Source organism: Musa acuminata, chromosome BXJ1-6 (genome assembly GCF_036884655.1).
Source record: "Musa acuminata AAA Group cultivar baxijiao chromosome BXJ1-6, Cavendish_Baxijiao_AAA, whole genome shotgun sequence".
Lineage (NCBI taxonomy): Eukaryota > Viridiplantae > Streptophyta > Magnoliopsida > Zingiberales > Musaceae > Musa > Musa acuminata.
Window position 1 is genome coordinate 2,339,615 of NC_088332.1, and position 22,739 is coordinate 2,362,353.

At 37.0% G+C, this 22,739-nt stretch overlaps 1 protein-coding gene across 1 annotated transcript; it reads right to left on the reverse strand.

The window, feature by feature from the left end:
* Positions 1-1,069: 1,069 nt before the first annotated feature.
* On the reverse strand, positions 1,070-18,567 carry LOC135675578 (pre-mRNA-splicing factor ATP-dependent RNA helicase DEAH7-like). Its single transcript, XM_065185865.1, has 14 exons — positions 18,265-18,567; positions 15,521-15,701; positions 15,255-15,434; positions 15,006-15,130; positions 11,434-11,531; positions 11,072-11,180; positions 8,931-9,108; positions 7,057-7,286; positions 6,796-6,975; positions 5,548-5,619; positions 5,286-5,462; positions 4,738-4,799; positions 2,996-3,148; positions 1,070-2,894 (listed from the first exon to the last, which is right to left on the reverse strand). The coding sequence occupies exons 1-14, from the start codon at positions 18,301-18,303 to the stop codon at positions 1,304-1,306; spliced, it is 3,375 nt and encodes a 1,124-aa protein (XP_065041937.1). The 5' UTR covers positions 18,304-18,567; the 3' UTR covers positions 1,070-1,303.
* Between the last annotated feature and the right edge of the window lie 4,172 nt (positions 18,568-22,739).

Genomic DNA, 22,739 nt, shown 5'->3' on the forward strand with positions numbered 1-22,739 from the left:
GCGAAGATTTAGGTCTTAATCCATCAAATAAAATCGATCTTGAAGGTTGCAAACTGAAACCATTTCTACAAGCTCAATGCAATGTATCTTTCGCTCATAAAACATCGCCTGCTGACTACCGCCAAAAAAGGACTTAAAAGAGCAACGAATAAAGAGTAAAGAAAAATACCATTTCTAAATGAACAGAACCAGCGCAATAATCAACATCAAGAAACCAAAATACCAACAATTACAAGAATTCCGATATAAAAAAAATATTAAATAAAAAAACAAACATGAAATACGAAAATTGGATCCAGCATTTACCCTTGAAACACATCGGCCAAGGATCCCCTGTTTATGAGCTCTAGACAATTGAATCGGGCTTCGACGGTCGCAGCCATAGCTACAGAATCCGACATATAGAGGGCCGAACGACTCCCACAAATAAACCTTGCTTCTTGTGCTGCAAGCCTGATCTTTGGGGCAGCCCTAACCCAGGCACTACTCCTCGCTTCGATTCAAAGCGAAGGGTGGGATGAGAGTCTCGAAAAGGATCTCTATAAGGAAAAGATTGGGAGGTACTTGGAAGGTGAAACAAATCGGTCGAAGAAAAGAACTTGGAATGGGAAAGTTACGTCGTTCGAAGAAAAGACACCCCCTTTTGTGCTCGTTGACCCATAATTACCGCACATTAACGAGCAAGGCTATATAAGTAATATCGTTAGTCATCGGTTCTTTTGTAATATTTATTTTAAAACATATTATGTATAATTGATCGCATATAACTTGTGCATTATATCTTCCGCTTAGCAAACCGAAGGCACATTGTTTCATCGGTCAAGAATGTTAATATAGCATGCCTTGTTAAAATGTCCAGGTCGAAGATACGAGCAAAATATATGAAACAAGCAGATAAATCAAGACATAATAAATCTGAAACTTAATATTAACTGACATAATAATGCTATTTTACGGTATCTTGTCCCCTTCAAAATGTGAGCATCTTCCGCCCAACAAGAACGTGCTATGTCAGCTGATAAGCTAAAAAGATTTCATGGCACATGAAAACCTCTTGAATCAAAGAATATAAAGAATACAGCAGACATTCTTTCACCAAGTTTATGTACACATGCTCTTTAATCTTTGGATAGTAATGGCCAGTGATATAACAAAGCTTAAGTAATATGGGGTAACTTCATAAAAAATATGGCTCTCTGATTGTGGATATTCATTCTGATTAGTAATTCTTATGGTACAATAGATACGTTTCAAAGAAAACACAAGTCGTTAGCTCTGGAAATTTTAGCTCGATTCACAAACCTTATTTATTGGGTCTGAGATACTTCCTTGGGCCCTTCCGCACACCTACCATGATGACTTGCTGTTGCTGTTTTGCCTTTTTCTCCCGTTCCCTCTCCTCGTTCAACTTATCTGCTTCCGCTTGCTCTTTTCTCAGATTCTCCATCTCCTCCTCCATTGCAGTCTTCTCTTCCTTCTGCTTCTTCTTGTGTTCAAGCATAGATGTATCGGACTCTTTAACAGAGAAAAACATTGGTCCCAGCTCAGCCAGCCAATGTGGCTCGACTGCAGTCACACATTGCATATACTCCTTTGTGGTCAGTACAAGTTCATGGTAAACCACGTAATCTGGAGTGTATCCAAGCCCATACAGTGCACTGCTGGGATGCAGGTGGCAGGGCATTCCATTCCGGCAATTCACATATTCACCCACACCTTTCAATCTGGCAGCATTGTGGAAATAAGCAGAACAGATTGCTTTCCTGACCACATCCCACTCCATCCCACATGAAGTCAGGGGAATCTTCAAGGACTTGAGTATGTCTAACAGCTGGGATCTGACTTCCCTTGCTTTCCTAAGGCCCTTCAAATGCAAGAAGTGGTCATTGCACCAGTCCCCACGGTATTGGTTTGCTTTCCATTGTTGGTATACATTGAGAAGTGTCAAGTGATCAGATTCTGGAACAAAGAATTTTTCCCTTGCCGCATCGCTCTCCTCTGCCCGATCCTTTGGTCGGAAGAAAACTGAAGGCACTGAAAGCATAGACACGATTGTTAAAACCTCATTTATGCACTCTAGCTGCTCCCCCATCAACAACATTTTCGCAAGCGGTGGATCCAAAGGAAATTCCACCATCTTCCAGCCAATCTCAGTGAGGCTACCAACATTGTTCAAGGCGCCCAACACCCACAGCTGGTACATTGAATTGAGAATATTTTCCTGCGGGGGTGGATCCATGAAGTCAAAATCCAAAAGATTTTCAATCTTTAAGGATTTAAGCAGCAAAACCACATTGCCCAGATTTGTTCTCTGGATCTCTGGAACAGGGTTAGGAAGCAGCTCATTTTGATATGCAGACTCTGTAAATAACCGATAGCAAGTGCCAGGACCAGTTCTGCCAGCACGCCCAGCCCGTTGGTCAGCTGCTGCTCGGCTAACTGGAAACATTTGTAGAGCATCCATGCCCATTCTAGGATTGTAAACCTTCATTTTACCATATCCTGTGTCTATGACATAATAGATACCATCTACTGTAAGGGATGTCTCTGCAATGTTGGTTGCAACAATGCATTTCCGAGCACCATCTTCAGCTTTCTGGAAGATCTTTGCTTGCAGATCAGCTGGCAACTGAGAATAGATAGGCAATATCAAGAGCTTTGGGACTGCTTTGCTTGTGGATGCGATGAGCTGTTCCATGCGCTCAGCAAGAGCATAGCAGGCAGCTTCAATCTCATCCTGCCCTGTCATAAAGATGAGAATGTCACCAGGAGCGCTTGTAATGTGAATAGTCATCGCCTGCTTAACAGCAGCTTCAACATAGTCTTCACACGGTGTTTTGCTGTACAGGATATTTACATGGAATGTCCTTCCAGGGATATGAAAAGTCGGAACACTGGAACATAGAGAGAAAAAGGTTAGGTTGGCCGGGAGTGCAGAGAGTAAATAAATGGGTCATCAGTAAAGGTATTAGCTTACAAAGTTGACTCATCTTACCCTCCAAAGAAGTCGGAAAATTTTTTAGCATTCAGCGTCGCAGACGTTACAATAAGCTTGAAGTCGCGTCGCCTAGCAACTACCTTCTTCAGTATACCAAATAAAACATCGGTACTCAGTGATCTCTCGTGTGCTTCATCCATGATAATTACTCTGGGAAAAAGAAGTATTTCTCAGGATACCCAAAGTTCAAAAACAGTTCATGTTATGAAAGCAAAGTTCTATGTGATTTCCTAACAATTTTGTGCCTAAAAAAACAAAGCATAAAAATTAAGTTTGAGAAAACAAGCAAAAGACATTCAAAGAATCTTTCCCTCTTAAGACTTCGAAGATCATAACTACCTAAAGTCTGTTATGTATATAGTAACTAGAAGCAATATTTGTTTTATTGCCAATATCAACATTAGCAAACAGTGAAGTTTTTCAAGTTAAGACAACATAACATCACTTAGTTTAAATCAATGCATAACTCAAAGCCCTTGTACATAACGAGACTCTATCCTCTTCAATTCGTCAGACAGGAAAAGCAGAAAAACAATGAGATCATGAATAGAAATTGCTTTATGGGTCAATTTACACTATCTACCATGCAGCAAAGGAGAAAACAAAACTATCTGATAGCATAAGATTTAGACATAGAAAAGAACACCAAGAACTCATCCATCCAAGCTTGCAGTTAGTATGTCCAGGAAAAAGAAAAAATCCACCACGAAGTAAATCTCTGGATGATCCAATGGAGAACAAGGACAAGCAGTCCTGGATGACCAGTAGGTGACCACCGCAAAAACAAAAAAGGTAGCTGAACAAGAAACCTCGATGATATCTGTTTGACGAAGGTAGCTGAACAAGAGATCAAATGACTTGAATTTCCACGGTTAGAAAGAATGAATTTTTGGAACAACTGTGAGCATAAGATTACAGCGGTACAGCATATAAAGGGGAGTGACATGGTGAAGGATGCAACAGCAAGAATTTATAACTACAATTATCATTTGTTGATTGTATGTTCCGACAGGTTATTTGCGTATCTTCCAAAAGTAGATACCCAATGATCTAATTTAATAGTCAACATTTAATCAAAAACCCATCTCTACATCTGCTGCGAGAAAGCATAAATCTAAGATCTTTAATCCCCTCAAGCTAAATATTAGGAAAGATATTATATGAAAAAGAATGGCACCTCATCTTCCAAAACCCCGCCCATCTCTACATCTTCTGTCAGAAAGCATAGTTCTAATATCCTTTTACCCCTCAAGCTAAATATTAGGAAAGATCATATAAAAAAGCAGTAAGAAACTCTAAAATGTTCCTCCAATATGCTTTGGAAAAGCATAGTTCTATTTCCAACTTCTCCTAAAAGTAAATAACAAGAAAAAGTCCTTTACTAAACAGTGATGGAAGAGTGTTGTGAAAGATAATTCTCAGCAATGAGTCTTAGTTTACCAGGTAATAGGTTAGTTTTAAGTTCTCCTTGACATTTTAATACTGTCACATATAGACAACCTCTTTTCATCTTCTACCAGTGCACTTGACAATTTACTTATTGATCTGATGGACATGAACAAAGGAAGTAAATTTTAAGAATATCCAAACATCATGGCAGAAACAAATAATCCTGCAAGCTAAAGATAATTTTCTATGGAATTTCATATCATAGAATAAGAACAACCGATTCTAAAAAGTGTGGAAAATAAGTCTTCTTAAAACAAAAATAGAAACAAAAAAAAGGACAATAAGCATACCGGTATTTGTCAAGATCAGAGTCCTTCAATGTTTCACGCAGAAGTACCCCATCCGTCATGTACTACACAAATAAAATATAACATTCTGGTGAGTATACTTCAATCTAAGATAAATGATACAATTAAGTTTATCACCAGAAATAACTAGAAGATCCTAAATAGTAGGCCAATTAGTCCAATGCATAAGTGAATTAATCAAGAGAAGAATATAGCTAGAACTTAAGTAGGAGAAATCCTAATAAGATTCCATAGCAGTTGCTAAACCAATTCATAATAGTTAACATTTTGAAAAAAACCTACTGTATATACAGTGGAATGCAATCAAGGAGTAAATTTTGTCATGGAACTAAAGATATCAAAGACAATAATAAAATGAACTAAATACTTCAAATACTGTAAAAAAATGAACTAAATATGTCAAATACTGTAATAAAGTGAACTAAAGATGCCCATGGAACAAAAATTAACATCGGAAGTTCTAGACTTTGAAAGCATAAAAAAAAATAGTAAGAACATGAAGTAAAGAAATTCCAAATAAGGTAAAAAACCTTTATTATAGTATTTGGACTGGTGACATCTTCAAATCTTATGGCATAACCAACTTTATCACCCAACTCTGTTTCCATCTCCTCGCTGACTCGTTTTGCAACACTCATGGCTGCCACACGTCTTGGTTGTGTACAACCAATAATACTACTATTTGTATATCCATCTTCATGAAGATACTGTCAGGTAGCTTTATCATCAGCATAACAATAAACGGCTTATATGTTGAATAAAATCAAAGAGAGTATTGGAAGTGGGTGTTACCTGTGTCAATTGAGTTGTCTTCCCAGAACCAGTCTCTCCAACTACAACTATTACCTGATTTTCACGAACAACCTAATGTAGAGCAAGCAGAAGAATTAAGCACAGTGATAAGCAATTGCATAGGAAATCATGAACATATCAAAAACAACAATGATATCACCAACACGAGGAAAATTTTTAATGGTGTTACAACTAACATGTAATGTCTCAAATTTAATAATACGTAGCACAGTTACTAAGGATATCAAATGTACTGGGACATGCTACAAGTGCAGGGTATCTTAGCCTCATTCATGATATGTGTAATATGGGATTAGTTGAATTGTTATTTGGGAATCACTCATTTAAATAACTGGTGGTCCTAGAAATCAACTATGCATCTAACAACAATGCTAGAAAATATTTTAAAAACTGGTCTGATATTGATTTTGGTAATCTACGGGACCGGAACAGTACCATTTTGTCAATGGACTTATACCTTTGGTATCCTTGTATAAAATAAAAAATTAATTTCATGTGTAACATTATAAAGCTAAACATTTTAATGAGAAACAAAGAACGAGAGGACGAATGGGAGAGAAACTGATAGAAAGGTGTTAGGGAAAATAAGAAAGTGAGAGAAAAGGGAGAAAAGCTAGAACAGAGAAGGGAAAGACAATTTGTGACAGAAACAAAAGGTTGTTGAGCACCATTGCAGTCGAATGTTGTCAGTAGCTGACAGAGAAAGGATAACAAAAGAGGCAGGGAAAGGGCAAGAATGTGAAATCGGTATTCAACTTCAGCGGTGCAACGCAATGGTGAGTAGTAGTTTGAGTGAAGAGGGAGAAAAAACAGAGGGGAGAGAGAGAGAGAGAGATTAAATGAGAAGTGTGTTAGGAATCATAGAGATAGCATGTGTTGAGTTAGTAGGTCACACTCCGTCCGTGTTTATCGCAGGAACAGAATGAGAAAAGACAAATAGAGTGTAAGGAGAGGGAAAAGCATTTGCATGGCTGCTTTGAATACTGATAGCAAAGAGCAGCAATCTAGGTTCGGATGGATGACTATGGTTGTGAGAGGTGGCGAGGGGGATGAGAGTTGTTAACTTTTGGTGTTAGCTTGTTTTCCTAGGAAAGCCTTAATCATTAATTTCATTCAACATATAACAGAAAACACAAAATAAGATATGACGTTTAAAGAGAACCAAACAAAGCATGCATTACAGAGTGCAAAGTGAATATGTTGACCAATACGTTTATAGATATTGACCTTCAACAGTTCCTCACGAACAGAATATATTGGAAGATACTGCCTTTGTTGTGAAATGGACTTCGACTTGGCGAACTCACTTACTGCTTCACCTTTCTCTTTCATATGCCTTGCAAACTTGGCTTCCTCTTTAAAATCCACTTCGCCTTCTTCTCCTACCACTGCAGTATCTGCATCAATCTGATATTTGAGGCAGAGAAAGTTGAGTTATTCAAAGGAGATGGACAAGAAAATTAATCAGCTAAGATCACAAATACTAACCTGCTCAGCTGTCTTCTGGACCCCTAGAATGTCACCAAGTTTTGATCCTGCCAGCTCCCAAAACCGTTGGCGTGACTTATTCATACTCTGCTTTTCATGAATTTCCCTAACCAGAGCAGAACCTTTACGAGCAATTATGGCCATATCTGATGTGGGATCTTTAATAGGCATTACAGGTTCAGCCTGTTTTGTGAATACCACCCTACCATCCAGGAAAGGGGGCTTTGTATCTGCAAAAAGTTGGAACAGGTGCTCAGTAACTTCAGCCACTTGGTAATACAATTCATTAGGACCAAACAACACACATATCAGTATAACCATGTTTTGCCAGAACATGTCAATTAACACACATATCAGTATGTGCACGGAGGAAGTTGTGAGCAAAAAGCACAAGCAGCCTTTTGCAAAAATAGAACTTCAGTCTAGAGGATTCATCACTAAGAGTTTTTTTTTCTTTTTTTTTTTTACTTCATCAAAGATAAGTTAGGATTCCTCCAAACAAACATGGTATTTAAATAAAATTTGACTCACTCAAAACAGTGGAAACAAACAACATCTCTCTGAAAGACCAGCATTTTTTCATGACGCATGGATATTTATCATAGATGATGGAATATCAGATAAGTCTAACGCAGGACAATTTCTATTATTCAAGTCTTTTATCTTTTTTATCAATGATGGCCCTTCAGGATCTCTCAAGAAACTGCTTATATTTACAAGACTTCCCAGTAGACTTCTTAAACAAAAGGGTAGCTTGCTTCTGGCATAGGTATTGTATACTATAAAGAATGCAAATGACATTCAAAATATCTTAGAAACAAGTGACATTTCTCTTCCATAAGCTCTCAAACAGCTAGTTACGTTTATTACAGAAACAAATTGCACATTTCACAACATAAATCCTTTTGGAAACATAGTAAGGAATTGAAATTCTTAAAACACAAATAGTGAATGTTAATCATTAGCACGTTAATTCTCACAATTGTAACCCAACTCTTTCCGAGTATTAATTAGCACAAGAAGCATCAACCTTAGGTTTCTGTAACAAAATGTATAGTGCATTGCACATCCGCATAATTTACAATAGAACTGAAGATGTTAACAAAATGTGAAATTGTAATAAAAAATGAGGAAGAACAATTTGAGCCCAAAGCCAAATTGCACTTAGTTAGGTCTCCATTGAGTCTAGATATGTCAGGGTTAATCTTTCTATTTTTTGTAAATTTATTTATCTTACAGATATTTTCTGGTCAAATTTGAGAAATGATTTTTTTCTATTTTCTAGGTATTACAAAATTATTTTCATTAAAATGTATAGAAATGATTTTTTACCATATTTGGATATATTTAGGTTATATTATGATTCTAATGTTATCCTTACTTTTTATATGATATGCAATACCAAATCTTAATAATCCTCCATTTTTTATAGATTTGGGTATCTTTAAATTAGATTAGGATTCTAATATTATCTTAATTTTTGGTAAGATATGTGATAACAAATCTTGGTACATAATCCTCAGGTTTGTTATGCCAAAATAATCACCAAAGTTGAACAGGAAAAATGTGCAATAATAGAAAAATATCGGACTTGATATATAAGAATTTTTTCTTTAATTTATGCAAAATCCTTTTGTAAGCACTAATATGAATCTGATTATAATGTGATTACCGTAGACACCTCACTAGAACTTGTGGCCCAAAATCTATAGCATGAACAACAAACATCATCCTAAGAGTTCATTATCAACTTCATATTCCTCCTTCATGACAGAATAGGACACCGAGGTACTCACTGGAACATAGCATCAATGGTAATGATAAAGACATTACAGAGTAATACTGTAGAACAATTAGATCTAACTTCAGCATACCATGAACTAAAAGGATGACTTTGCGCTCATCCTCATCCTCAAAGTCAATCTGCACCTCTGTTCCTCTAACAGCCCCCGATCTCAATAGCTGTCGGTCTTCCCACTGAGCATTATCAGCAGTCAATTGTGATAACTTCTTACTTTGGGCAAGGGTCATCAATGTTCCATCCTTACGAGTCTGCAGCATTACACATATATAAGAAAAAAAGTGGTATATGTAAATGAATTTAATTTTTCTACTATGACTTGCAATAATATTAGTACAATCTACAAGTTGTACCAAGGATAAAGAACCAGCAGGTGATAATGACTTTGGGTTAACAAAGTCTAGATAAGTCAGGAATCTAATAAGCCAAGCTTTCCAACCGCTAAAGACAAATTTAATTAACTCGCCTTACCTCTTGAATACATCAAATATATTTCAGATGATGTTCCATCACATGATAACTTAACAGGCTACATATCAAACTTTCCAGAGGTGCCATTCATTATTTTATTTATTCTGTCTAGACATTCATTTCGAAAGCCTTAAGCTGCTCCTACCGTTTCAAATATTCTTCCCAGCTACTCAACATTGTGGCAGACAAAACATAGCTGCTCTTATCAAAAATTTTCTTTGAATCTGAAGGGTGATTGCTGGTTCACAAAAACATGTTCATATCAAGCCTAATACTAATGTCCTGCATCATGAGAGAGTACATGTCTTGTACAAGATGAGTCATATGACCACCGCAATATCAAAATCAGAAACATGAAACTGCATGGAGAGCATTCTAAAACCTTCCACTTCATATCAATAATATCAAAATCCAAAAAAGCTTCAGTCAAATTATTATGAGTGAAGCAAGCACAGATGTAATAGGTGTATAAAACAGAGCGAATGTGAACAAGGTAAAAGGCCAGATCAGAAACAAGATGAATCTTATAAGCAGGGAAAAAGGATGACCATGTCATACTCTAGGGAAAACTTATATATTAATTTCATAACGCGATACAACATACATTTCTCCTAAGTAGTATAATAAAAATTAAATCTCAATATAGATCAGAAAGACAATAAAGATTACAATTGACTGGTTGTATTTCTTATTTTCTTCTTTCTCCCAAGCCATAATCTTTAATACTGTCAAATCAAAGGCTGATATGATGTATTATTGCTACATCCATCAAGTATAAGTTTGATGCTTATTTTGGATGACAATTAATTAGTTACACATACCAAAAGCTGCACTTCAAATATTTCACCAGAAACCAAGGTTAGAATCCTAAAATAACTAAAATAGTCTCAATCGACTTTCACAACAAATACTAATAAATTAAAAATGAAAATTATGAAAAACAGAAAGAAAAAAAAAAAAAAACTTGACACAATTAATTACGACCCAACCTCATCCATAGACTAAATCTAAATTTACCTGGACTTGAGATAGACTTGAACTCAAAGGCACTTTCAACGAAAAAGCCAACCAAAAGGCTACTATACCAGGTCATGAAGGAGAGCCAAGTAAAACAACTTGCTTTTGAACTTGTAACAAATGCAACTCCATTGTGACCAACAAACTTCATCATGAAAATACAACAGGTAATGACCTTCATCAAGGAAAATAAAAATCATTTAACCACCCAAGCAAAAAGAAAAAAAAGTAAACCCATTGAACCTTTCGACAAAAAACAGATCAAAAGACAACTAAACCAGGTCCCAAAGGAGAGCCAAGTAAAAAATATTTTCTTGTTAAACTCATGACAAATTGCAAATCCAATGTGACCAACAAACTCCATAGAGAAAATGCAAAAGGTAATCTTTCTCAGAAAAAAAACCATTTAAACCATCCAAGCAAAAATAAAAGAAAAACCTGGCTTCATTTTGTGAAGTTTATAATTGCATTAGTGGTATTAACTGAAGATCCAAAATGCAAGTACCACCATGCTACCCAGGAGTATGTGCTACTAGCCTCACTTTTACCAAAACTAATTGGCTGAACTCACATTGAAGTACTTCAAACAAAAATCATTTGTGCTTCTAAATGCAAGCTAACATGAAGAGATATAAATTTATATAGAAAAAAATAATATGGAAGCTTATATTGCTAAAACTACATTATTTCGGTATCAGGAAAGGAAGAGGCAATGATATATTATACCAGTTTCTTTTCCAGTGATGCTTCTTTCTTTTTATAAGAAGCATCATCCCCACCAAACAATGACGAGCTATCACCATCAAACATTGTGTTATGCTCATCTCTGTCATACCTACAAAAAAACATCAAGGGACTTAGAGCGCAATTGATACTTTCATGACATACCATTCATTAAGCCCCAAAGGATTATGTACAAGAAGCAATACGTCAAATTTATAGAAAATAAAAGGTGCTCAATCCTTGTTTTTAGTAAAAAATCTTAGAAAAGATAAGTTGATTAAATTGAATGTCAGAGTAACATTTTCAAGACAAGTTTATAACACTTTGATTTCAGTCAAAAGAAAGGTTCATAAACAAGCAGCTACCATGCTCGGTCAGCATTGTAATCCATCTCTTGGCGCATTTCCTCTGTGATCTCATAAGGCTTAAATGTGGTTAAGGTGCTTTCAGCCGCTTCATTTTCCTGGTATGGCAGATAAACCAATGAACAAACAAGCGCAGATAAGCCTTTGAATTCATTAAAAAATAACTAAGAATCAAAGAATACTAAAAACAAAGCACATAGGAGAATGAAGCAGAAGCTAGAAGGTCATAATAATGAAGACAAATGGTATGGTTTTCTCACCATGTATAAATGAGGCTACATTAACTTAATAAATAATGATATGGCAACCAAAAATGGACAATATTCAGTTGGGAGTAATTAGGCATGAATTAGTAACAGAGCCAGTGAAATGCATAGCAAACAACATTACCAGATTTCAACATGGTATCGCTGAACCTATTAGACGATGCAACAATCAAGTATTTAACGCTAAAATCTGCAATGCCAAGCTGGTCGACATGTCACTTTCACAAAGAATTATATAAAAATATGGTAACAATATTCGTTTCAAGGCACAGCTTTAGTTGCTAATCGTCTGAAGCTTGTTGCCTTGTACAGGAGTCATGAAAAGAAAAATAACCATGGGGGTGTTATTTGTTCAAAATTCTTTTCTCGAAAGGTTTTTTATGGTAAGCCATTTTTTTTATTTGAAAACCTTTCTTGTGCCTAAACGGAACCGAAGGATGTGACTTGTAACAGCATGTTTTCAGGATGGCAACAGCACAATGCAAGTTAAAACATCATGCCAACAAGTTGACAGTCTGCAACTAATAAAACCACAAAATCCATAATATATATCCACCCACAAGCTATATTTATCCGAACACCTAACCAGGATACGAAGAATCTATTCCACCAACCTCATAGTACAGATTCATCTCCAAGGTATCATCGTTGCATAAAAACCATTCAAGTCATGCCATAACTAGCCACTGAATAAGAAAAACTTTTGAAAGGGAAACTTATATCTCACTGGATTATCCTAGTTGTAATTACTGACCAATAAAGCATGCAGCAATAGATCTAGCATATCTTAAAACCGCATGGTTGGTCAGTGCTCTTTTTCTTCAGGTGGCTCAAAGGTGTTTTGTATTAATTACAACAATGTTCCTTGATGAAATAAATCTGATACACGATCTCAATTCTCAATTGCTTTTCATGAAATTAACAGCCTGGTGAAACCCACCTGGTGAAACTATGATGCATGGCATTTGCTTATACTAGAACAGGCGAAGTGGAGATCTGCAACACAAATAAATTGGAACTCAATCAAGAACCAACCATTTGTTCCAGCAGAGAGGGAGTCGCAATGTTCCAACGGAGTAGTCATGATGCCCCTTTTAGTTTCTGATATCTACTTTAGATGGTTCTTTTTGTTGCATAACACCACCATTCTGTTCTTTCCAAATTGACAATTTGGCAAACAGCTAGAAAATGATGCAAGAGAACCCACTGGATGATTTTAAGAAAACTAAAGACCTATAACAGATTCCTATATATTAAAGACCTATTTCAGAAGAAAGTCCTCATAACGTATTTGCGCTACTCATTTGCAATAATCATATTCATTCCTCTAAATTGCATGTGCTCTTCTAATGCATGCCACTCTTTCTACCAGATAATTCTGAAGCTTTATATCAAAACATAGGTCATAAATCAGAATCAGTATAAGGATCAGTCAATTGCAAAAACATAGCATTGGTTGGACCAGTCATATAAGAGATCAGAATTGAGAAACAAAAAAATCTCTAAATTTCAAATTTTATAAAATAAGGAAAATGAGAGGAATTAGAAAAAATAGACCAAAGACATCATAAAAATAATGTTGCATATCATATATTAATTTGTAATGAAGTTACTCTAAATTACTATATTTCATATGAAAATACAGCATGACAAATAACAAATTAGGTGATGCATCTTATTTATAGTTAATATATGAATATAATATCCAATGAAACACAAAGTGCCGTGTGTTATATTATTCATTACCTTTAAATTACTGATAAATCCTGAAGGGGTTTTGTTTTCCTAAAAACTGAAAATGTTTTGCAAATATAAATTTTATTAAACAAGTTAATAAAGAAAATAATATAAATAGAAAATTATGAAAATGTTGAAACAATATTGCAAAAACTAAAAATAAAAAATTAATATTTAAAAGTAGTATATCATTTTAAAATATGTAAAAGATATGTTAAAAATTATTCCAGCAATACTATGTAAAAAAAAATTAAAATCAAAATAAGATTGAAATCTTTGTAGCAATTAATTACTACTAAATTCTTTAAATGTGAATTGGCACTTTGTAACGCTTGACTTCAGAAAATGCAATATAACATACAACAATTACTATTATACTCACTGTTGTTAACAGGTCCAGTTAAATTATGTCATCATCATAACGATAGTAGTAGGTACCATGTAGACACTGGAGTCTAATCCATTCTCTGTGGAATGTAAACAGCATGTTGAATCTGGTCTAAATCCAAAAATCCAATCAATAATCCAAGATACAAAAATTTAAGTGAGATTCCTAAATCTGTCAGTCTTTCCAGTTTTGGGGCCCAAAAGGGAGGGGCACTCTTTCTCCTCCCTCTATTGCGCTAAGTCTGCCTCCCTCTTTCTTGTCTTGTATTCCTCTGCAAATTTTCTTCTTCTAGGTGCCCTTTCTTCCCTCACAATCTCCCCTCCCTTTTCCCTCTCTTCTTCCTCGTCTCAGTTATATTCTCTCATTCTCTCATTCAAATGGCAAGATTCCAAGACTTAATGGGTTGGGATGTGCTAGGATAAACCAATAATGGAAATGTCTGATCCCAGTCAATTTATCTAAATACCCAATTTCTCAGAATAAATCAGATCACCCTCAGCCAATATTGATCCAATTATCCAACTATCCTACAACACAAAAGCTAGTCCTGCTCCTAATTTGTAAGACATTATGTAATCTGCACAATTACATACAATAAAGATTGACACAAAACCTAGTTAGTTGCATCATGAATAAGAGTCTCCACTGTTTATAGTGCATGAACCAAGCTACAAGAACAAAAGACATTCATCTGGACATCACAGTCAATATAAGACTGCCCTCAGGTCTATAAGGTCATACAATCATCAAATAACAAAACTAACCACATACAAATTGGAATTCAGAGATAAATATGCATACAGAGCAAACTAATGCAAGGAAATAGCTGGCATCTCATGCGTCAAAATTCAAGTTAGTCTCTTCCATTTATATTAATCATAGTCTAGAGCTTAATGGCCATGGTTAAACAAGCAACTAGAGACAAGAAGCATTTATCATGATTGGCCGGATTAATATTAAAAGCTTGATTGAGGTGGTACTTCTAGCTTTAAATGTTTTGGGCATTTATCAATATGTGCAACTCTACCTTAATTTCCCAAAGTTCTGTTTTTGATGCTAATATATTCTAGGAAAAAAATCCCATCATATAGGCACATGCAAAACTGAGAACACAATGCCAGGAACCATATAGCACTGTACTTATTAGAATTAAATAGAAAATAGAAACCCTAGACAGGTACCTCTGAATCAGCTGGAACAGTAAAATGTAGCCGATGTTTTCCACTCTGAGACGAATCAGATCTTTTTGAGGAGCCTGTGGCACGTATTGGTGTTGGAGAGGGAGCTACACTATCCCACGGAGAACCTGTAGTCCCAATGGTCATTTTTATCATCAAAGCTTCTAGTGATAGTACAAATAAAGGTAAAAGAAAGAGATTTTCAAGTAAATGATATAATAACTAAAATCTGACTTATTTTGTCATACTTGCCTGCAGAACGAGGTGAATTACCGCCCAGCCACGGGGACACAAGCCGTGCATCAGGTGAGGCACCTGCCAACATTGGAGAGGGTGAAGGTCGATATCTGTGAGACACAGAATAGTTGTCCCTAGAACCTCGACGTCGAGTATCTTCCCATTCCCACCTCCCGTCATCCCAGCCTGACCTAGCTGGGAATTATAGGTCTCATTAGCTCAAATAAAAAAACCATTTAGACAACTGAATAAACCACATTCAATCAAAAGATCAAACTTACAAGGAGTGTTTGAAGTCTGTTCATGCCGACTCCTCTTCCTGCTATAATCCGTAATATATCTGGATCTCCCGTGTTCATCTCTTCTGCCATATTCAACACTGCGATACCTTTGTTTCTCACTCCTCTCGTAATTATCTGAACTGTGAGAGTGAATGCTCCTAGAGCTTCTAGACGAAGATACCTTTCGAACATATTAAGATAGTGCATGTTAATATATACTAAAAATAGAACAGATCATCACAATATACCAAAGCTTATTTCATTTTTAACATCAAATAATCATTAATCAACAATTTGATTAGAAAATGTTAGTTACATGGTGATGACGATAAAGATGATATTTATCTGAGTTACCTTTGGAATTTTGGTCCTAGAGACTTAGTAATTTGTAATATCTAATCATCTCATTCTCTTCTGCTTTTCTAATATAACGAGATATAAAATATGTGCAGAAAAATGAAAAAGAACAGTAAAGTGGTACAAATGATGCTCCCAATCACTGATCTTCACTACAAAAGCACTTAAAGAAACTCAACCCAACCAGCATCTTGTTAATAAGGTCTATCATAGACCACCCATCGTCATTGCAGACTTACTAGCCCACGAGGAATTACTTGCTTACGGTGGGCCTCGAATGGTGTAGATCCCAAAAGGCACCTTTGAGAGAGGAGTAGCCTTCAGCTTTGTCCTAGGCACTAAATGTGGAACTAATATGGAACTAAATGTGGCCTCATCAGAGCTCTTAGTTGGGGAGTTAGGGCCTTTATCTAACTCTCAATACTACTTGATGGAATCATTACTCCACGGATATAATATAACATAATATTCCATTAGCTACTTTAGTTTTACACTGGAAAAGAAAGATCGAGTGCATGTGACTCATGCCAATCTGAGGTTCACATGGATCAAAATGTGAATTGAACGCTGGCATCCAAGTTGCAAAGATAAATTTTGCAGTGGTCAATGCATGACTTGAACCTTGCACTCAAATTTGAAAGAATCAATCTTCTTATATTTTTTAAGCAATCATCAAAATTTAGCAAAAAATGAAGAAATGCTCTAAAATGGTTTATTTTGATCGGGAAAAGGATGCATTTAATTTCGGAAGAATATTCAGATAGACTTTAGTAAAAGATGTTCAATAAATATCTAGATGTGATCATGGGACTTAGAGGTAATATTGTATGCATTAATTCTGACCACACCCCACATTGATGAACCTCATTCCCTGGGTTTAGACATAGTTTGTAAAGACATAGCAAGAGAGACAACTAAGTCCTGAACACTCTACCATCACACTACGAAAACAGTGGATTGTGCAACAAAACATGGGATCAGGTAGTGCTTTTGTGCCTCAAGACGAACATAACAAACTTCCGATGGAGAAGGATAGCAACTGGCTTTATTTGGCAAAGTGATGAAGGAAACCAGCTTGAATAAGAAGTTCGACGCATACTAGTAAAGGAAGATCAGTGATCCCATCTTCGAATGGCCAGAATGGCGGCAACTGCTGTTAGGGAACAAAATTTTGCCATTCAAATGGTCTATAATTCGGGCACCATACAAACAGTCCATACGGATATATGATATAAAGAGACCCTTATCACTCCTACTATAGAACCAAACATGCCCTTAAGCAAAAGGATGGCCAAGATGACACATTTACGGAAAAAAATCAACAGTTTCAAGTACTACTGAAAAATAAACTAGTTGCACAAGAAATACTAACAATGGAAACATCAACTTCAGGTACCCTAAGATCACATGACAAGGATTCATGACAACAGTGGGTGTACCAAATTAGGTAGCTTACTAGAAATAATTTGTTTTCTGTAAGAAACCGACATGCATATGGTTCAGGAGACAAATGATACAAAGATCTTTTGTCCTTGAGTAATTAACATGGATATAGTTCCAGCGACACAAGGAACAAAAGAAACTTCTTCCTGAAGTAATTGGCATGCATATGGTTGCAGAAGAAAATGCTACAGCTTTAAAACAATTAGAACTCATAAACAATCAACAGATTGCAGTAAATAAAGAAACCATCGCATTTATCCAAGATCTAAAGTTTTTAACGGAACCACATCTCTTAATCTTCCTGTCGGATGACATAGAAACCATATAAACAGTCTCACTTGACACTTCCAGCATCGGACTAAAGGTACCACCCAAAAGAATTAGAGAACTAAAAGACGCTACCATCCTACGGGAAAAGGCATATTCCCTAGAATAAAAGTAACAAGCAACCAACCGCATGAAACACTGCTAGGAGTGACCGAAGATGTTCAACTAGTGTAATCAACCTATCAATTTCGTGTTGATTGTTCAATCAAAAACAGTTGCAACAGGGCCGACCAAACTTTACAGAAATATAGCTACGCATCCACACGATCATCACTCGATTCCACTGAAGAAACGATCTTTACAACAAATCAAACAGCACAAAATCCCAGAATTAAACAAAAAATGTTAACGATGATCGACGATTAAGCAGAACAGAAAGGGAACGTAAAGATCACCGGTAATCGACCAGACACAACCTTTACAAGAAGGGGTAGAGAGAAAGCGACCTTTAACGACATATCTAACAGCGCAAACAGCCTAAATTTGAGCAAAGAAACCATAACGATGATCGCCGATCATGCAGAACAAAGTAAGACACATCGAGTTCATCTACAATCGACGAGCCACATACCTAATCCATAGACGAAAAAGAGATCGACAAGAAAAGAAATACGGACCTTGATCACAAAGTCCCACTCGTTAAGGCGGGGCTCCATCGGCGACGAATCGATGAGCGAGAAGTGCGCCAGCTTATCGGGTGAGCCGAAGGCGCGATCAAGGGGCCCTGACCCTAAAATCTCTTAGCAGAGGATGAGAGCTAGAAACAAGGGAGAGGGGGACGGAGAGATCGAGGCGAGGAAGTATCCGAACGATGCAGGAAGGCGAAGCGAAAGGGGCAGGGGGGTTTCGCAGCTTGTCGCAGAGAGCGCAGCGCGAGCCGCTCGGGAGATGGCAGACTCGATAAGATTTTGGAAAGTCAAATCATCCCAATCAGCTCCGAACATGATGTTTATGTTGATTTAATCGTAAAATATGATATTTGAGGTATATTCTCTCTGTCGGGGGTATTGAGCAATGTTTATGTTTTGGGTATTGAGCATTTTGATTTCAATCGAGAGTTATCTGACATTTACCATTAGAATAGAATTGACTTTTTTTGGTTAATTAGGACAGTCATGGATGTAAAATCTTAACTAAGGTCGAATTTGGGGGTGACACTTAATCAACTCCTAAAAGTAGTAGGATGAAAGGATTTCCTTTCAGAAAGAAAGGTTGACGTGTCAAGAGAATGGGTAGGGATGGTGAAAGTGTCGCACGGGCGATGAGCAGGTAGATGATACGTCTCTGACGCATCGATTAACCTAAGCCAAAGTGGACTGCACATAATCGACACATTTGTATCATAAGCATTCGATGCATATGATGGCCACGTGGATCACAATGGTCGAAGCTTTGACTCGCACCTCGTTCATTTAGCTGATGCTATTCAAACAGGCATAAGTCAAATAAATGGTATTCCCGTAGCAATTGGCGTTATGGATTTTCAGTTTATGGGAGGTAGTATGGGATCCGTAGTAGGCGAGAAAATTACTCGTTTGATCGAGTATGCTACTAATCGATCTCTACCTGTCATTATTGTGTGTGCTTCTGGAGTAGCACGCATGCAAGAAGGAAGTTTGAGCTTGATGCAAATGGCTAAAATATCTTCTGCTTCATCTAATTATCAATCAGATAAAAAGTTATTCTATGTATCAATTCTAAGAATGACTTTCTTTGTTCACCTCTTATATAAATATAAAAAACTCTCTCAAGTAGAATTCCTAAAGATCACATTCCGTGCTAATCCATTCCCTCTTCTACGCACAAGAAAAGCAAGCAATATTTGCCGGTGAAACAAAGATATGCCGTGAGACACACATCACAAGGTGATGGACGAAGTACTGCACCAGCAGTCATGTAATATTCCTTCACCACGTACATGAACCTCAACGTTCTTCTCATCTCACCTCACCTTCTGCGGCCCCTACATAAACTCGCGCCATCTCGACGTCCCCATCATCTTCATCCGACAAGGCAAGACATGGAGGAAAACGTCGCTTCGGGGGGGCCGTCATGGGCGGACCAGTGGGACACCAGCGATCACGCCGACCTTGCCAAGGGGAAGGAGGAGAGCGAGAAGAAGAACAAGAAGAGCGGTGGAGGGTTGAAGAAAGGACTGGAGAAGACGAAGGCTGTGGCTTCGTCGGGCTTGAAGAAGGTGAAGGAGGGATCGAGCACAGAAACCGTTAATGGCAGGCACTCTCTCGATCGGGGAATCATCAAGAATCAAAACTTAAAAGGAAGAAAGAAAGAAAAAACATATGGTGATGAAGCATAGAATTAATGGGATCGTGTCAACATATAACTGATGAACTATAAATTATATCTTGGCACTTCAACTTTGCTATTGGGGAGTTCTACTACCGGTTGCTTTGGTTTCTATGTTCTTGCTTTCGGAAACGTATGATTACAGCCACTTCTACTCTGGTAAGATGCGATGGGTGAGTGACACATGCTAGTGTAGTGTTACGTCTTATAATGTTTCCTCTTCTAACTCAAGTTAGTTAACCGCCCATTCGGGCAGCAGAAGTGGCGCCGCCGAACTCGTTGATCTCTCGAAGGGTGATGTCTGGTCCGCTTTTCGATGAACGAGCTACGACGGCTCCGACCGCTTAGCATGTCGGCAAACTCACCCTAGCCTCCGAGGATCTGCACGTACAAACGACGGCAACGTAGCCAGCGATCGACATCGGGTGACGGCATCGCACCAGTGGCCATTGGCGGAGCAGGAGGAGAGGGAGGTGGACGAGCCGTGATTGCCGACGCATGAATACGTGGCGCGGATGCCGTGTCATCTTCGTGTTGGAGTGGGCCAAGACGACGCTCAAGGGCGGGACATGACCCGGGTTCAGGACTCGGTCTGGCAAGAGACCGGCTTTTTAGGTTGAACCGGACCATCTCAACAAAATGAAAATAAAATATTTGATAAATAAATAAATATTGATGTCTTTATGTGAAGATTTCATTTGGTAAATTAACATAGGCTAAAATCTAGAGATACAAGATTTATTTATAAAATAATTTAATCTTAATTTTTTGATTTTTTTAATAAGAATTCCTTCAAAATTTCATATTAAAATTCTTTTATTTTTTAAGATATTTGACTTCAAAATTTTTAAATAATATTTATGGATTCTAATAAAAATAATATAATATTAACAAGGACTTCTATCTTGATCAAGGCTATTAAACTAATCTATTACCTAATCACAAAGTTTTAAATTAACATTCTAATATTATTATATAAAAATAAAATTTATAAAAAAAATAAAATAAAAAACTTTATGAAATCTTTGAATCCTAAGTCACGAATCCACAATAATTATTGTTTAATTATAAAACCCTAATCTACCTTGAACTAGTTTTATCAAGATTCTTAAATGAAATTTCTAAATATAAAATCAATCTTATTAATACAGTGATATGTGAACTCATCATGTTTTATAGCTTCTATATTTTGAACAATGATATTCTTCACGTTGGCATCAACAGTATCTTCTTTTGGACCCTCAATTACTAGCTTGTTTGTCTTTGCAAGTTCATCCTTTCTTTAGAAAGGTGATAAAAGCCCTCTTATGGTTATAATAAAGATAAAATAAATTTATTTATTTAAAATAATGTACTCTAATAAAATTCATATTGTCTACGATACAATCTGAATATTGTCTTTATTATCGAGGGAATTCATCTGAAAGAAAATCTTGGTTTTTCTTGTTCATGTGAAACACAAACTCCTCCTAATTTATTGGAGGAAATATACCTCTCTTTCTTTAATATCTTCTAAAATCATCCAATTTCCTCTTGTAGTATTTACTCGAAATTCATTTGTTATTGTTCGAGAGATTAACTTTAATGTTATTTTATTTTACTCACTATTAAAACCAACTCTTCTGTTTTTTTTTTCTTCGAAGAGTAAATCAAAATTTTTATCATCACCAATCACATCTTTAAAAGCATATTGTGATCTAGCAAAGGTTTCATCATAATTCTTTTATCCCCAAGAATCTATTATATCAAATTTAGTTAATAACTAGATCAAAAGTAACTCATAAAATTCGTCGTCAATACCTCTTAAGCTAATCTTCTATCTCTCTCTAATCATAAAATTTAAGTTAATATTTCAACACTAGAAAATGAAATAATCGCTAGGGAGGATCAAAATGAACTCTTGGGAAGGAAGGACAAAGCATTTAAGATGTGATAGCTTTAAGCTGTGAAGCAAGCATGGCTTGTGGTTGGTTCTATTACATCTTAAATGCTTTGTATCCATTCTCATGCGTCCATTTGCTGTATGGCCTTTCTATCTTCCCAATAAATCTTCCTTAGTAATAGTCTGAGAGGGTTTTTTTTACGATCGATTCTCAATTTTAATTTTTAAAATTTTTTATTAATTTTTTATTGAGTTATCGATAGTCATTATGTAAGACAGTAGAACTATAATTTTCAAATATATCGGATCGAGGGCATCGGTACTATACTATGCGGTGCGAGTGGTCTCATTAGCGAGGAGCAGTGCCTCCTAAGTTTCATTCCACACCATCAAATGAAAGCTTCACAAAAAAAAAAAAAAAAATATTTATTTATTTTCATCCGCGTCAATGTAATCTAAGAAGCCGGTCCGTTTCCAGACGGAGTCACGGAGCATAGTCAGGTCTCGCCCCTTGAGCGTCCTTCCCCGCCCCTCCAACACCGAAGGCGACGCAGCATTCGCATGCAGGCGCTCCAGGTACACATGCGGCGGCAACCACTCCCCGGCCGGCTCATCCTCCTCCCGCTTCGACGATGACAGGCTCGAAGCCGGCACGGCCACTGGCGCCGACGTCGCCACCCGTTCCCGTTCCGGCTCGCTCGGCAACGTCTGGGCTGTCGCCGTGACTACGTGCGTATCCCTGAGGACCAGGGAGAGCCCGCCGGCGTCCAGGTCGACCGATCGGCTGGAGCTATCGCCGCTCGTCCGCCGGTCCTGGTTGCGGCCTTCACCGTTGTCACCGTGGCAAGCGGACCAGACGTCGGCCTCCGAGAGATCATCGAGGTCCGCGCCGCCGCTTCCGCT